At 39.6% G+C, this 18,144-nt stretch overlaps 2 protein-coding genes across 5 annotated transcripts in view; both read right to left on the reverse strand.

Annotated features, from left to right (window-relative positions):
• LOC149240758 (Calcineurin-like metallo-phosphoesterase superfamily protein) overlaps positions 1–17,920 on the reverse strand; it is a 210,953-nt gene extending 193,033 nt beyond the window's left edge. For 2 of the 4 annotated variants that reach the window (XM_089373806.1, XM_089373805.1), the window contains exon 1: positions 17,637–17,920. In XM_089373806.1, the coding sequence (XP_089229932.1) occupies positions 17,637–17,792 (156 nt within the window). In that variant the 5' untranslated portion in view covers positions 17,793–17,920. Of the gene's footprint in view, positions 1–11,104; positions 11,405–17,636 lie in introns of those variants that run through there. The other 2 variants (XM_089373807.1, XM_089373804.1) reach the window with 2 other exon arrangements.
• Positions 7,425–8,810, reverse strand: LOC149240760 (uncharacterized). The gene has a single exon (XM_089367363.1). It carries the CDS (start codon positions 8,791–8,793, stop codon positions 7,753–7,755), a length of 1,041 nt encoding a protein of 346 aa, XP_089223489.1. The 5' UTR covers positions 8,794–8,810; the 3' UTR covers positions 7,425–7,752.
• Positions 17,921–18,144: the final 224 nt, after the last annotated feature.

The following is an 18,144-nucleotide window of genomic DNA, read 5'->3' on the forward strand; positions in this document are numbered from 1 at the left end:
TGATGGCCTACCTAAAGATCACTTCATTGGGAAGTCCGGATCTAAGGGTGGAAGGAAAGGCAGATGCCTTGGTTGCAATAAGTTCGGCCATTATGCGAAGGAGTGTCTGAATGGCAGAGACACATCTCTTGATGAAGATAACAATCATTCCAGGGACATCTTCAATGATCAAAGGAATGACAGGTAATGCAAGTCATCAAGGAAATGGTTGATTCTTCAAAAAAAAAAAAAAAAAAAACAAGGAACCCTAGGTATGAAGAATCAAATGTTGTTTTTGATAAGATAAAGAAGCGTTATCTTATATTGGCCCTCTCCTTCAGATTCTTTGGGAATCTGGCTTATTGATTGTAGTGCTTTAAGGCACTTCATCGGATAGTAGGGTGCACTATCTAATTTGGTAGAGATGGAAACAATCGTGGGATTATACTTGGAGCCAATGCCACCTATCCCGGAAAGGGTGTAAAGAATGTTACCCCTCAATTGAATGAGGGCAACTCGATTCATTTACAGAATCTCTTTTATGTACCTGATCGCAAGAAGAACCTGGTGTCCATTTCGGCAATGGAAGTCAAAGGTTACAGGGTGGCACTCATCGATGGAAAGGTACGTGTTTGAAAATAGAATTTTCAAAGATGTTTTTGAGTTCAGGGTTGTATCAAGTTGCAGGAAGTCCACTGGGGACCATGTCGATGGACACATAGCACCGAAGGTCTGTGAGTCAGAGGGTGATAGGGATGCCTGAATTCAAAAAGAGCATGAAAGTACATGTCTGAGATGTACCGAAGGAAAATCTTACAAGGGGACCATTCCCCTCATGTAGCAGGTCCACGGGTTTGGAACAACCCGAGGGGTTTGAGATTCATGAACAGGAATCTCACGTATGAAGGTGGAAGAAAGCCCTCTATGGCTTGAAGCAAAACTCCCCAGGCATAGTATGAGAGTATTGATAGCTGTCAGATGAAGCTGAGATTCACTAAGAGTGAAGCCGATCCAAACCATTGTTTGAAGGTTGTGGATGATAGACCTCTCATATCAGCACCTTCTGAGGACGACCTATTTCAAACAGGTGCAGACCCTCTCACTTGCAGAAGTAAGAGGGAGTTGGATTCTGGGTGTGGAATGGTAAACTACAAGCCCGTGACTACCTCGAGGATCTTAACTTTAAGAAGTTATATGGTGATGATGTCGGACCAGATTTGGGAAATGCCTCTGAGTTTCATAAACTCATTCGCGTTGATGTTCTTGGTGAACTTCCGTCCGGATATATGTTTTGCAGTTAGCATGGTGAGTTCATATTTGGTTGAGCCTCACTGGATTGGTGCCAAGAATCTTCTAAGATATCTTTGGGGCACAATCTCTCATGGATTGAGATACACTGCCAGAAATATGACACTGCATGATTATTAGAACGCTGATTGGGCAGGTAGTGTGGAGGATCACTAGAGCACTTCTCAGTGTTGGTTCTCTTTGGATTATACTTCAATATCATGGATGAGCAGGAAGCAAAAGTCGATTGCTATAAGCACCGCCGAGACCGAATACATAGCTACGAGTAGGATCTCGTGTGAAGCTGCATGGTTGCAAAAGCTCTTAAGTGAGCTGTTTGTACACATTAAGAATACCACTGTGATTCTCTGTGACAACCAGAGGGGGGATTCAATTATTGAGGAATCTGTATTCGATGATTGCTCTAGCAAATAGACATCAAATACTGATTAGTTCTCCTATGGGCCGGGATGATTGGTTCTCCCATGGCAACTGTGAAACAGGATTATTAGTTCTCCTGTGGGCCAGGATGATTACTTCTCCCGTGGCAACTGTGGAATAGGATGATTAGTTCTCCTGTGGGCCGGGATGATTAGTTCTCCCGTGGCAACTGTGAAACAGGCTGATTAGTTCTCCTGTGGGTCGGGATGATTAGTTCTCCCGTGGCAACTGTGAAACAGGATGATTAGTTCTCCTGTAGGCTGAGATGATTAGTTCTCCCATGGCGACTTTGGGGCAGGATGATTCGTTCTCCTGTGGACAGGATGATTAGTTCTCCTGTCGAGGCATCCTACCCATGTAGTCTGGGACTCATGGGAAGTACCTCTCATCTGATCAATGAGCAGGAAAATGGGGTTAGGGACCATAGTAGTACTATCAATGGACGCATCGATGTATCTACCATACTCCCTATGCTAGGATGACCTCCATTGATCTAGGATCAATGAAACTGATCTAGGATCAGTATGAGTGGTTTGAGACACTCTCTTGTGATATTGATTTGGGATCAATAAAACTGACTTCAAGTCAGTAAGAGTGATGTGACACACTCTCTTCAGATGAAATTGACTTCGGGTCAGTAGAGAATGGTATGAGACATTCTCGATCAATTCTTCTTCTTCATGGTTCAACAGAGCAGAGCAGTGCAGGGCACTGATGGCAGAGATAGTACAGTCGGACATATGGATCAGCGGATGGAGTTCTCCCTAGTTGAGAGGGAGTGTTAAAATTGGCAACTAGGGCCAAATTCCATGTGGGTCATCTTATTAATGGAAGCTGATATTTTTCTTGGATCTCTCTCATCGAGAGGTGTAGGATTGATCTAAAGATCATCTGATTCCGATAAGTATTCATGGAGATATGAATTTATTTGTGTTATGGGACAATTCGTCAAGGTCGACCAGCAACCAAATAAACCCCACTTGTGCTCAACGTTTTAGTATAAGTAGAGGTGGCCTTCAAGTCATTTTCAACACACTTGGGATCTCTTCCTCTCTACTTGTCTTTGGGTTTTAGTAGGAGGAGAGATCCTAAGCGATAATGCTGCCCTAATCCAAAGGGCAGAAGCCGGAACTGTCGGAACTGCCGAGAAAAGCCGGAACTATCGAAACTACCGGGAATAGCCGAAATTGCCAGGAACTGCCGAAACTGTTGGGAATAGCCGGAATTGTCGGAACTTCCAGGAATAGCCAGAATTGTTGGAACTGCCGGGAAAAGCTGGAACTGCTGAAACTGCTGGGAATAGCCAGAATTGCCGAAACTGTCGGGAATAGTCAGAATTGCCGAAACTGCCAGAACTGCTGGGAACTGCTGGAACAGGTGGGAAAGATGACGCAGAAGGCAAAAGCCGAAACTGCTGAGAACATCCAGAATTGTCGGAACTACCGGAATTATCGGGAACAGCTGGAACTGCCGGAATTGCCGGAACAGCCAGAGCATCTATCTCCAAAGGAGAGCAGTATTCAAGGGACAACTAACATTGGGACAGTTGTATGGTACTTAGCAGCAAATACACCAAGCATGCAATGTTACAGCTAGCATGCAAGGGACAGCTAGCATGCAACATCAAGCATGCTAGGGACAACAAGCAAGCAAGATGCAACCAGCACATAGGTCAGTATGGCAACATGGTGCAGCAATGGCACATAATGCAGTACAGTGATGGGTACAGTCATGATTAATGAAGCACGATGAGATGCAGCATAGTGATGATGGGTGTAGCATGGTGCAGCACAGTGAGGTGCAGCATGATGATGAAATACAGCACAACGATAAGTGAAGGAGTCACCTTGGAGAATCAGTTGAAGTGGCATGTCTTCCACTGATCTCATGTATCATCTTCTTAGAGATGATCTATGCTCTTATCTAAACAAGTCAAAGTGTTGACTTTTGTTGTAAATGTACTATCTCTCTCTCTCTCTGCTAAACTATTAAAGAACATATAAGAAGAATTGATCAAGGGTTTCCCCACATTGGGGTTTGTCCCTGGCTAGCGCCACATCTTGTGTCCTCTTGTCTTGGCTTGTCTTCTGCGATTTATGGTTATGTTCTATCTGCAGTTTACTTTAATGCTGATGTGATTGCTAATCTGGAAAAGATATTGAGCTAACTGTGAAAATTGAAATAAATTGCTCTAAGCATAGAACATACCGAAAATTAACAAAAACACATGGTGCATAGGAAGAGTCTCCTCAAAAGAGCACAAGCCATTTGGTAGGTAGCTAAATATTTTGTGTAGGAATTGTCGCACTGCAAGTCGTAATGATTGAGATTGTAGATGTGGACCTAAGAGTGACAAGATAAAGAAAAACAAAATCCACGACACCTTCAAAGAAGTAACAAGACCATCCAGAACGTGCCACAAAGAATGATAATGGACAAAAGAAGAAAGTGTTATGGGCAGGAATATTCATTCGATCTACCTTGCGATTATCGAATTGGACGTCGACAATGAAGTTACAAGTGATACAAAAATGAGAACCAAGGATATCATGGTGGATGTAGCTGAGGTCCGAACTGCGAAGAAGACACTAGAATTTGATGTTTCACTGAAGCTGCTAACGATAAACCTCAAGAGCTTTGCAAAGGTCACATTGTTGCATGAGCCCCTATTTATTTGGATGTGTTTTTGATGTATATTATAGAGTGGAGGTGTTGAGATTGCTCCCTCAAATGTCCAAAGGGCATCATGGTGGTGGAAATAGGTTGTATGTGGTTGGAGTGGTAGGACAACAAACAGGTTTTGAAGGCCATGGAGAAGCGTCAAGGAAAGATTGCATATGTGCAGCTGCTAGCGAAAGTATGTGGTGGTCGTGGCAAAGGACAATGATTCCCACTAAAATGGATGTGAGCAGGGCTAATGAGAAATAACGTGGATCTAGCAAGTATGGATTGCCACAGGTTGGAGATATAGCGAGAGAGGTTTCATAGCTGCATGGACAAGAAAATGAAGAATTCAAAGAAAGTTGCATTGGTAGCATGAAGATCACGAACAAGAAAGTAAGATCAGTTTTTTTAAAGTTGGATCGTTGAAAGATAGCAAGAGATAGGTGGCATAAACAAGAGAAAGAATGAAGATGGAATCAACGGTTTGAAGTTTAGTGAAGGAGCCAACGTGGGATAAAGTCACAGTGTGTGATAACAACAGTGGTGTGTGAACACCCTAAGGGTTTTTTGGTCCAAGTTATGAAATCCTACCATAGGCAAGTGTATCCCCCAAGGAAGTAGTAATATTTATTGCTCAAGAATACATGTTGCGCAGGAGCACGTGATGACTCAAGTTATGGAATGAACCACTTGGATAGGTACAAGGGTGGCATGTTTACTCGTACACTTGCTTGAGGTCAATTGTTGTACGACTTTAAGACATTGATCACGCATACATGTAGTGCAATGGTGCATGGAGTTATCAAGTTGTGAAATGGACCACTTGGATAAGTATCAGGGGGGCAGGTGTACTAGTAACCTAGCTTGAGGGGGGGAATGTGAGAATGTGAGATGGTTGATAAGCCATGTATGAGAAAAAGTGCTCTAGATAACAAGCAAATACAATGGCTAGTTACCACTATATTCTGATAGATGATAACTTTTTTATGTGGACTTCAACCGAAAGTGAGTGGGACCAAGTTAATCTCCCTAAGTAGAGTTTAAGGGCAAATTGTTAGGGTAGTTCAAGTAAACTTAACTTGGTCAAGATCAATGTTGCGGGATCCTCCCCCCCACCGCGGGATTCGAAGGTGGATTCACATCCCAAATAGATCCGCCACCGATCCTTACGCGGAACCGCGAATCTGAAAATCGAATCCATGGTTCCACCTTTTTTTTGTTGTTCCAAGAAAAATGAAACCACAACGGCTCAATCCGCAATTCCAGAATGGATCCACCGCAAATCGCAAGCAAATTTGAGAGAGATGGCAACGGTTCCGCAGAGCAGTCATTTTTTTTGCACTTAACTTGGGTTTAGGTGAGTTGAGGGTGAGTTAGAGAAAAGGGAGGATGAGGTTAAAAGGCATTTCCCCCCTCTCTTTTCTTCATTCTTGCATCTTTGGAAAGCTTGGAGAAGAGAGGAAATACATAGCTTTTGAGATCAGATTTGTGAGAGGGTTAAGGAAAGCTTTGTTGGGCATTGGATAATCCAACGATCTCCATGTGTTTCGCGACATGTTCTTAACCGCCTCTTGATGATCCGTTAACCCTAGCAATGTGTTTGTTTACTAACACCTGCAGGTTTTGGTGTAACAACAATCGTGATTCCAACAAGTTGTATCAGAGCCAAAGGTCTTGAGTTCAAAACACCCCCAGCTCGCGTTGGGGGGAGATTGTTGGGGATTGGATAATCTGGCACTCATTGTGTGTTTCGCAACATGTACTTAACTGCCTCTCAAGGATCCGTTAACTCTAGCGATGCATTTGTTTACTAACACCTACAGGTTTTGGTGTAACGGCAATCGTGATTCCAACAAACTTGGAGGAGTGAAGTAGGAGAAGCTTGGAGGAGTAAAGAAGAGTTCCCAACTACAAGAGCTAAACAAGTAAATGCAAACCCCAAACTCCTTCACTTTTTTTCATTCTTGTTTGTATTTTTTCTTCTTGCTCTCCTACTCTTTCCCATTCTTTCTTCTTACTCATTTTATTGCAAGTTGTCCATCTATATTTGTATTCCAAAATGGTATTCTTTTGGCTTATATGTATCATTCCACTTTTGGTTTTCATAGATTAGACTCTAAAGTGTTAGACTTACTGTGAATTTGAACCTTTCTGTCTTACTCTTCCTAGTTCAATGTGTACTTGGTGGTGGCCAGGCGGCCTATTTTGTAAACATTATCATATGAATTTTGGCCATGACTCATGTTCACAGTTTCTCACTTGCTAGATAAGTTATTTGAATGTTTTATGATTTCATCTTCTAAATGTATACTTTCTATAATGTGCTTAAAATTTTGGTACTTTATACCTTCTATTATCTATGATATGCTTAAAAAATTGATGTATGTTTGTGATTGCTAGAATCTAGATGGTTGATCCTCGAATAACTAATCATTGATGTACAATGGATGCCATATCTATCTTGATTTATGTAAAAATATGCATGTTTTCATATCTTCTACAACTAATTAGGTATTTTGGATGTTTAATATTTCTGTGATGTTTCATTTTCTAGATTTTTGGAAAATGATGCTTCTGAGGCTTCACTTCCAAAAAGCATCCCTACTCTGTGCAACATTGGTCAAGAAATCAACAGTCTTCAAGCTCCATTTTTATAATAACCCATGGTATTCGTGTGGAATATAACCTATTTAAAGGCAGAAAGACTCCAAGTAAATTTTTCCTCGTGGCCATTGAGATCCCAAGCAATGGTGTCTTTAGACACCACTTCTCTCAGTTTTGTGATCCTAACAAAGTGCATGAGTAGACACAATAACAATAAATGATAAAAATAGCTAAAACACACAATTACAGAAACTCAAATCATATATTATGCACAAATGGTGTATGTGCAATCACACTCACACACGGATTACATTCAGATCACTCTATTAAATAAAGTTTTTGAGATCCAACTTATTCCTAATTTAGAGAGTGGTTGAGAGAATTTCTCAACCATCACAAACCAATTTCTCAAATATGGAATGTAAGCATTAATTTCCAACATCCCCCCTTAATGATTACATTACATGAAAATAACAAAATAATCAAGCTTATCAGTAGATGCTCCATCAAGTTGCCTCATAACCCTCGGAAAGGTGTAGTTGGCAAGTTGGATTCCCGAGTTCCCTTCCTCAACTCCCGAATCAAGGACCTCCCGAAGTCAATTACTGGACAGCATCCCAATCTGTCGCATAACCTCATTAGGAAACCACTTCCACGTCTACCACTAATGAGGGATCCTTCCCTAGATCCGCAACTGCCATACTATCTGGACAACCATCCATATTGAGCCTTACTACTACTTCTTGATTTCTTCAAAACATTTTATAATAATGGAAATTAAACTAATATAATCACAAATGTATTTTCCATCTGTTCTCTGTCCGGCGTTGTAATTGAAAAAGTAACTGGCATTGTCCACCCAAACTGACGTTCTCTGAATTTAAGGACAAACACCACTCTGTAGTTGGTATCCGGAGACAAAAGCCTGCAGTCGATTTGACCACGGACCTCCAACCACGAAACCACTGTTAATTCCGCAAGCACCTCGAATCTGGAGTCGTGTACATGTTGGGCCAGAATGCCAACCACTGGCGGAGCAAAGGATGAGAGGATTGTTTCAAATGATCGGTCCAAGGCATAGATAGTTGTTCTTTCCTTTTCAGGTACAATTTCTGCAAATATGGGATTGTTGGTGGCAGCTCCGTTCCATGATATGAAGATTCCCATGATGAAAAACATTAGGCCATGTGCCAACCCAGTAGAAGGATCACGAGGCATAACTAGCAGCAGAACTGCACTCAAAGGAATAGCCAGACCTGCACTTATTTGCGAAAGAATAATCCTTCCAGCATTTGGAAGGCGTCTGGCAATAACGTCCCCCATTCGCCCTCCAAACAATCCACCCAGGGAACACCCCACGGTAAACAGAGTCATCAGAAATGCAGTCTCTTCATGAGAGAAGCCAATGAGCTCCAGCCACATGGGTACAAACGATAGAGCCGACCATGGAAATGATCCCATGACCCCTTGAGCTACAAATATCTGAAAGCTCCGAATTCCCATCACTTTCTTCGCTTCTGCAACCATTATCTTCAGATCCGACCATATTGGTGACACCCCTTTCGTTCCATTTTCTCTAAAAAGATTCACAGATGCTATATCACTTGTACTGTTTAAAGAAGTTTTGGGCATCGAACCGTTTGAAAAATAGTAATAATAAGCAATTTGGATAAAGCCAGGCATAAGGAATTTGTTCCAGAGATCGTCCGAATAGGACACAGATTTGAAGAGCTTGGAGACAACTGACAGTCTGCTAATGTCGCGCGGCATAGTAAAGGAGAAAATGGCAGATATACAGCTCTCTGGCAGGTCCAGCATACCTGTCTCGCGTTTGCGTTCAGCACCGGGCATTAAAAGACAGAAATAAAAACAACGTCGATTATGATGGACAAACACAAAAAAATGGATTTGGACTCACAATACACAGGCCTCTGATCCTGTGCTCTGATACCATGATAAAAACAGCTAAAATCACACAATTACAGAAACTCAAATCATATATTATGCACAAATGGTGAATGTGCAATCACACTCACACACGGATTACATTCAGATCACTCTATTAAATAGAGTTTTTGAGATCCAACTTATTCCTAATTTAGAGAGAGTGGTTGAGAGAATTTCTCAACCATCACAAACCAATTTCTCAAATATGGAATGTAAGCATTAATTTCCAACAATAAATACATCATCAAAGCACATGAAAAGAAAAAAAATATGAGCAGAACAACCATGTACTGCTATTGTATTTAAGTAGATAAAGAAATACATTCTAACCGTCCACCTTACATAGAACTTAACAGAGCTAACATAAGGAATATATAGAACAGCAATAATTAACTAACCAACCAAACCCTCCACATTCGAGTGCTAATGACTACATATAGGTGGTTAAGGTGGTTACAAAAGATTCCAGGAGCTTTTAAAACCTGACAGTCATGGCCAGCTTCTACAAAAAGAGACTCCGTGCCATTGGAGAAAATTTGATATCCAGTTGCACTTTATGGATGCTACTTTCCTTCCTCTGGGTACTCAAGCTCCCGCATATTCAAGTACGAAGGCAAAAATGGTGAAAGGGGACCACAACAAACTTGGATAGAAAATTTTAGTCGAGTTGGCATTTGTTCAGGGTGGAAATTCAAGTCTCATGAAAGAAAAATCCAGGTCAACTATGTATAGGACCAAAATTTTGGGAGTTTTATAAAGTTGTTGTGATGGTCAATCTATCGATGTAGACCCAGGCTTAGGTGGAAAAACGCTTACCCGGTTTTGAGCGCCTTTGGAAGCTTCTAGAACATTAAGGCAATGCTTCTTATACAATGAATCATGCTAACTAAAGCATTGCCAATCTTGATCTCCTAGTCTCAGATTTCATGTCAAAGGCGGGCCATCATCGGTCCTATTATGATCGATCTAACTAGCAACTACGAAAGCGACAAGAGAAAAGACAGTTTTCCACATGGCTGATGACATGACATGTTACATATACCAGTAAACGACAAGATGCCATGCATTCACCTACTCATTCCTAACCTGGCTAAGCCTGAAGAGGAGACAAATGATGACTGGACATCCTTAGTTCTGGACAAACCCCCTTAGGCTCCAAACTAGCCTTCGAAGCCCAACAACAGCGCCCTATTTGGTGCAGCTACTACAGCTGCAATGGTCTTATATTTTTTTTTTTAGCAGTTAGTGACTGGACTTTTGAACGGCATTGTAGTTGGGAACTACTTCCAGAACCTTAATTACAATGAACTAAACATGTTCTTTGAGATTGAATCTGTAGAGATGGCAAACAAACCATAATCCCAACTATTTAAACTACTAACCCCAAACAAGTAAAATTCTTTCATACTGAGTATTTCGATGAAAAAGAAATGACGCCCGTATCACTTTTTGCACATGACCTTTTCTATCCTGGTTATTGATTTATTCATAGATGTTTTCGTAAGCATTAAAAAGGAAAATCTATGTGGCCAGATGAATAAATGTCTGACGCATTTTGGGTCTAAGTTCCTCCAATTACAGTTCTCGGTTTCCAATTACATTACCAAGGGCTAGGGGTAGAGCCGGCACGCTAATCAGGGAGATGCCCGCCATTGATGGATTTTACATTTCCAAGGGCCAGGGGTTGAGCCCGCACTCTAATCAGGCAGATGTCCTCTATTGATATATTTCTACTGGGAGGTGATTTGGAGAGGTACCGAGGAAATTGTAAATGGATTTACGGTGATGAATGCGCTCACATACTTATACACTCAGTTTCGAGAGAAACAGGGAAAGGGAATGGAAAACATCTCTAACATTCTAGTGTGTGTATATACGGAGAAAAAAACGGAGAGACTTCAAAGCGGGCGTAACTATCTGCAATATAAACAGACTTGACAGACAATTAAATTATCAAAATTCAGCCTTAAAACTCCTCAATGAACGTCAAATTTCCGCTGCCAGTTAAGACAAAGTGCAGAATTTAGTTAACAGGCGAGAAACAGAGCTAAAAGAAAGGTCAATTTTGTCGGAAAAATCAATTATCAAACACCAAAGCGCGGATATTTCGTGAACAGGCGAGAAGAGCAAAAAGAAAGGTCAATTTTGTCAGAAAAATCAATTGACAAACACCGAAACTGACCACATCTCCGACGACAACAATTCGAACAGATAACGCCATGGCCACCTGGGTCGATCGAGGGCAAGCCGAGACTTGTGGTGGTGGTGGTGGTGGCGTGGTTGTCCTAATGATGCTGCTTACATGATAGAAAAGCGGCACTGACAACGCCTTCCACATTCCCCAACTCGACTTCTGTTCCCCAAGCTTTGCGCCTGCAAACTCGGGTGGACTGCCAAGATAATTTCATAGCGATAATCGAGGAGCAGCTCTTATGGGAATTAAAATATGGATAACGTGGTCGCCGAACATATGGGGCATCTCCCTCGCTTGTTGTTTTGCTGATGATGTGATATCTGCATTTTCATGCTCACATCATTTTATAAGTTCAAATATGCTATAATAAATTTCTTATGATTTTGTTTAAATTTTTGTATAAATAATGGTTTTTTATTAATATAATAGTTGATTAGTTGAGAATATAAGCAAAAGTGTACACATATATTTGATTAGTTAAGTATATAGATGAGTAGTTGATTATGTATATGATATTTATCTTAATAATTTAAAAAATATAAATAAAATAATTTCCCAAGATAATTTTCAACCTAAAACATTAATAAATAAGAATTTATTATAATTAATTTAAGTGTAAGTTTCTACATATGTGTGTCAACAAAATTATTTCTATAAATAAGAATTTTCTAGCTAATATAGTAATTTAATAATAAATACATGTGTATTTATTATGTATAATAAATTAATATAGTAATTTAATTAATTGGTAATAAGAAAAATACATACATAATTTTTTTTATGTATAATAAATTAATTAATCGATAATAATTTTTATATAAATAAAAACATTTTCATAAATATAATATTATTTCCAATAAATAATAAATTGATTGATGAATAATAAATAGATTAATTTGTAATTGAATATAAATCAGTGTTTAGGTTTTAAAATAATGTTTTATAATTTTAAAAAAATTTCATTTTTTAATAAAAAAAAATTATTGGGTATCATAAATTATTTTATTTTAAGTTTATTTAATTAATTTTATTTTGTTATTCATAATTTCAAATTTTATAGATTAATTTATGATTATTTATTTAATATTCATTAAACTTAGAGAACGAAAATGAACCCTAGTTGTTCAGACGCCCCCTCCTCTCCTCTGGCCGCAGTCTGGACACGGCTCGGCCCCATCGATGATGGCGTAGAATGTTTCAGGCAAAAATCGCAGATCTACGACCTCACCGCGAATCCGACTGTCTTCAAGGTTCTTTCGAAGGCTCCCCGCCCCCTGTGCCTTTCTGCTCTGGACTTTGGGGCCGCCGGCTCTCAGCCATCTGCCGCTGCATGTGGCTACAGCTACCCCCATCGGATTGCAGGCGCAGGGGTCAAGAGCGAACTTGCAGAACACGCATTCAGCTTTCTCCAAGCGGTGGCTCTTGGAAATAATTTCTTTACCCTGGAAGGTAGCTTATTTTTATTTACTTCTTCTTTATCTCCCCTGAACTACGTCTGGATGCTCTTTTGGGTGGAATGCAATGTCAGATTCGGCGTCCCTAGGACTCCCGCCTCCTCTCCTCTCTATCCCCTGTGGCAAACGCAGGAAAAGAAGGCCCTTCAAAGCTCCAGCCGCCTGTTGTCCCAGATCTGCAGAGGCAAGCAGAACTCTGGTCTCTTTGCCTCATTTCAGATCCAGATTAAGCTTATATCTGGCAAAACCCTGCTTCAATGGGTGAGAGCGTCGGATCTAGTGCAAGACCTCAATCAGGCTTTGGAAATCAAGCTGGGGATTCCCTCTGCAGCACAGCGACTTCTCCACGAAGGTAAACAACTCGAGGATCTCTACCCCCTGTCTTTTTACAGCATTCAGAGAAATTCCTCCATTGCTCTTACCCTTCGTCTAAGAGGGGGAGCTGCAGGATAGTCATCCTCAACTGAGGCGTTTTCTTACAAGGACGTTGTCCATGCTAAGATGCCTAAGAGAACAGCTCCACCTGCTCAAGCTCCCAAGCCTTTCCTGGTGGATAAACTGGAGGAAACCCCTCCATAGAAATAAAGCATCCATCACTGGATGAGCAAACCCAGCATTTTGCAGAACATGGCATTATCTGCAGGTTTAATGGGCTATGGCCACGCACAGCAGACCTCTACCAATGGATCCAATCTAACTGGACCAACAACTGCAAGGTTCTGCTATGCTCGAAGGGATTTTTCATCATAGTGTTTGCCTTCGATGAGGACTATCAAAAAGCCTTAACTGGTGGCCCATGGTTCTGGGGTGCCGTTGGTTTATTCCTCACTCCTTGGTTCCCAGATTTCGATCCCTCTACAGCAGTTATCACCAAACTCCCCATCTGGGTCAGACTTCCAAACCTCCCAGCGAATCTATGGCACTTTGCGGTATTCCAAGGGATTGGCAACTCTCTAGGCCGCCTTTTAGACACAAACGTCTCTAGAGGGGAAAAGGGCCTATACACTTTTGCCAGGATCTGTGCAGAAATAGACATAAGCAAAGGTCTCCCGGACCAGATCAATCTCAAAATTGGAGATTTCCATTGGACTCAGACTTTGGATTACGAGAACACAGCCTTCCGCTGCCGCAACTGCCATCATACAGGCCACCTTCAGAGCTCGTGTCCCACGATGTCAGCCCAAAAGAAGAAAGCCAATACTAAGCAGAAATCCAAAAGCTGGAAGCCTCATGATCCTCCTCCCATGGACGATTTTGACTTCAGCTCCGATGAAGAGGAAGAGAATAAGGAAGGTGTGGCAGCAGCGTCGGAACCGGATCCGTCCTCGGCAGGTCCTGCGGTTTCGTCCGTCATACCAGCCTCGCAGAAAAGGAACCATGAATCCTCCACCTCGAACTCAGACAAGGAAACCTCTCCGTCGGCTCATCTCAGTTTGCAAATCATGCCAGCGCAGCAAAATCCTCCTGAGTGGGTCAAAGTTGGTAAAAAGAAAGGGAAAAAATGCAGAATAGTGGATTCCGCACATGTTGGGTAGAATCCTCTGTTCAGATCATGCTCTTTTGTTCCTCTTGTTTCTTCTTGCTAAGCATTGTTCTCTACTCTTTCTCTCTTAGGAGCCGAGGTGGACAACCAATCCTTTCCGGCTGCCTATGTTCTTGCTTCTCTTGTTTGTAACCTCGCTTTGTACCATACGTTTTCTTAATAGAATTAGTTTTTACTGAGAAAAAAAAAATATTCATTAAACTTACAAAGATTTTATTATATGATATATTTTTGTGTTTTTTTAATTATTTTACAATATTTAATATTTTGAAATAGTTTTAAAAATTTTAAATTATTCTTTCTCTTTATAATTTATTACATATATTTTATTAATATATGTTTTATATTTAAAATAATATATAAATTTCCATGGAAGGTGACATAGGGAGATGGGATGCCATCCAATCAAGTTAGGGATATGGGATGCTTATGGATGTCAAGGATCAGCACCATCATGCATCTTGCCTGATGTGTTAAATCAAGGTGCACCATGCAAGTGCCTTAAAGAGGAATGACTTATGTAAGGTGGTGGAGTTGGATGGCAAAAACATAGGTATTGTTTTGTAATTGTGGAGGAGTTATGATGAACAAAAAGGCCCTCATGGTTTATCGTGGGAAAAGTGTTGGCATCGATATAATAGTATGGAAGATCTTGATGTGGAATCTACTCAGGTTTTGAGTAATTCACATCTTGTGTTTATATTTTGACAGGCTTGTAGATTTTCAAATTTCCACTAGTACTTAGCTTTGCCTATGTTTATAGTTTGAGAGGTCTGTATGGTCTAGCAGAGTGCTCATTTCCCATTGTAATAAGTCTAGGCCACAATCAGACTTCAGGTGAGTGTTATACTTTCACACTAGTTTTGAGTGGTTGTCTTGTTAAATGGTATTAATACTCAGAGTTTTCATATGCTCTAAGTTGGCTTCAAGTGCAAGGGACTCTATGAATTGTCCTCTACATTATAATTATCATGTTGTTCCTAGTTCTCTTTTCCTTGTCTAAATGATGTCTATCTTAGTTGTTTTCTTTAGTAATGGTGAAATTATCCTTACTTTCTAGTACGGGTGGGATTTTTCTTGTTACAAATCCCATCTTCTCATTGGATGTAAGTCCCTTTCATTTTTGTGGCTGTTGTTTTATTCCACTCCCACTACTGATGTTTATATTAACTTGGAATTTGTTCTCCTCCTAGTTAAGTAGTCTCTAACTCGGTGTTTTATTTCTTTGGCCTTTTGTGCTTATCCTCTTTTCTTGCCATAGATTTATATATTATAAGCTTGTGTCTTTTCCACCCTTTCATCCCTTCCCGAAGACTCCACAAACTTCCTCTTGGTTGTCAATTATTTTGGTCCACTTATCTATGGCTAGATTTGGTCACCCATAATCCCCTTCCCTCTAGCTCTAGGGTTCAATAATCAGTGGAGCGCTCAACTGAAATTTATGTTCACTCCACTCCTCTAGTACTTAGAACAAAAATCCAAGAAACAGAGATGGAACACAAGGATTGAGTGTCAGTTTATCACTAATGTAGATGTGGAGGTAGAAGTAGGGGGTTGGGTTCCAAATACTCGAAACACAAGAACTAGAAACATTATATATTAAATTATAGACATTTATTGGCAATTGAAAACAATCACAGGCATATCCTTGGTGGAGTGCTCAGAAATTCAACAAGAATTTCTACTATACATTGACAAAAGCATAGGCAAACGAAGAAGCTCATTGGCAAAGTCTCCATTATGGAAAAGAAGCTAGTACACTTGTATTTTTCAACCTTTGGTGAAGAAGAGGCCTACTCTATACAAGTTGATGGTCATCCAAGTAGATAGTCTTACACTTCATTTTTATGTTATTTTATGTAAGTGGCAAGAGTGTAAATCTCTCATATGCACTTGTTTGATTAGCAATAGTAAGGAAAATATTCTAAAAATGATTTATCTTATCATTTTGTTTTTAAGTTAAGGAGTTTGTTGTATCAAAAATTCTATTATTATTGTACTAGTCTAGTTTCCCTAGTCACTGACCACTAGAAATAGTTAATTTTGTACATTTTCTATTAAAATGGTAATACAAGCCGCCTTATTTATACATAAAAAACAAGAATAATATATAGATAATTTATTATTTTGATTTTTTTTAATGTATATTGACAACACTCTTGACTTTTTAAAGTATTGCATATCTTAATACTAGGAAGTTTCCTTTCAAATTTGATTGATTTAAAATTTAAATTAAAAATAATTAATTAAAAATTTTAATTTACTAAATTAATCTTGATCTTAATAAATGATAATAATCACTACCACAATTATAATTATCATGGTCATCCTTATGATTATTGTTTTGGTTTGCATCATCCTTATTTTTAATGGCATTGTTATCATCCTTCCCATCTTCATTATCATCATCCTCCTTATTGTTATTGTCCTTATCATTATCATCTTTGTCTTCCACTCCATAATCCTCATCATGGTTATCATTCTCTTCATTATCATCATCAACCTCATCCTTGTGATAATCATTATCATGGACCATCTAATATTGAAACATGACATAATTGGTTTATATATATAAAAGAAATTAATCCAAAAAAAATACTTAATCTATTCTTATTTTAATTTGACTACACCATTTGTAATGGAAATGCAGTCATGAATGTGCTCATAAATATATACATTTTTAAATATATAAATAAATTTAATATAAAAAATACATTTAAAAAAAAAATCTATAAATTACTTATTTTTACAAATTAAATAACGTAAACTTATGATTTTATAATTTTAATTTATACTTCTTTTTTTTAAATTAATCCAAAAAAAAACGCGTAGTCTAACGAGGGGGAGGAGTTGCCCTGAAAGTTATGGAAATTCCAGTTATATTATAGAGAAAATCTGGCAACGATTTTTGTAAATCCAAGTTATAGTTGTTAAACTTCAAAATTTTAGGTGTCCTAGACATTTTTTATGGTGCTGAATCCATTTTCACTATCAAAAACAAGATTCAAACATTACCTCTACAAAAAAATTAAAAAAATTTAGCCTGGATTCCAACCACTTTTGGCCATCCAAGCAATTCCTCCACCTGGTTGAACGACTACAAACAAAATACTTAATCCATTCGTTAAACTACACCATTCATTTGTAAGTAGGAATAGATATGTGGTCATGAATGTGGTCAAACATACATGAGAGCATTCAGTTATCAGAAAAATATGCAAAGGAAAAGGAAAATATCCAAAAAAACCAAACGCGAAAACTCCAAAGTGGGTGAAAATATTTGCAACATAAACAGAGCTTGACGGACAATTAAATCATCGAATTTCATCTTATACAATATCTGCAACATAAACAGAGCTCGACAGAATTAAATCATCAATTTTCACCCTTAAAACTCCTCAACGAATGCCGAATTCCCGTTGCCAGTTGTTAAAATTCAAAGCGAAGCAATTCCGTTAGAAACAGAGCTAAAACGACGATTAATTTTGTCAAAAAAATCAATGAGCCAGACACCGAAACTGACCGTATCTCCGACGACGACAATTCGAACAGAGAGCGCCATGGCCACCGGTTTCCATCGCGGCCGAGCCCAGACCTGCGGCGGCGTTGGTGCTGGTGCTGGCGTCCTAATAATGCTGCGTCCGTGATAGAACTGCGGCAATGTCGGCGCCTTCAACATCCCTCCACCGCACTTCTGTTCCCCAAACTTTGCGCCTGCAAACTTGAGTTAACTGGCAGAAGAAACGCTGTCAGCGAGAGTGGACGGGCAGCTCGTTTGGCTTTTAAAATATGAAAAACGTGGTCGTCGATCATGGTGTAGCATCTCCCTCACTTCGCGTAGTTTTGCTGCTGATGCGAGAGCCCCACTTCCCTGCACACATCACGATCTGTGGACATTTTGAAGATCACTGAACATATCGTGTGATTCAGGAATTTTTATGCTTTGGGTGTGAGCTGGTTGACAGTAACATGTTATCACTTTATGTTTATGACGATGAAACGTGAAACGTAGCATTTAATGTTTGTGCATA

The sequence above is a fragment of the Pinus tabuliformis genome, chromosome 8, assembly GCF_031772625.1.
Source record: "Pinus tabuliformis cultivar Carrire ecotype Pingquan chromosome 8, CPIR1, whole genome shotgun sequence".
Lineage (NCBI taxonomy): Eukaryota > Viridiplantae > Streptophyta > Pinopsida > Pinales > Pinaceae > Pinus > Pinus tabuliformis.

Coding starts and splice junctions, on each gene's coding strand:
- LOC149240760 (XM_089367363.1), bottom strand. CDS start 8,793: ATGCTGGACCTGCCAGAGAGCTGTATATCTGCCATTTTCTCCTTTACT.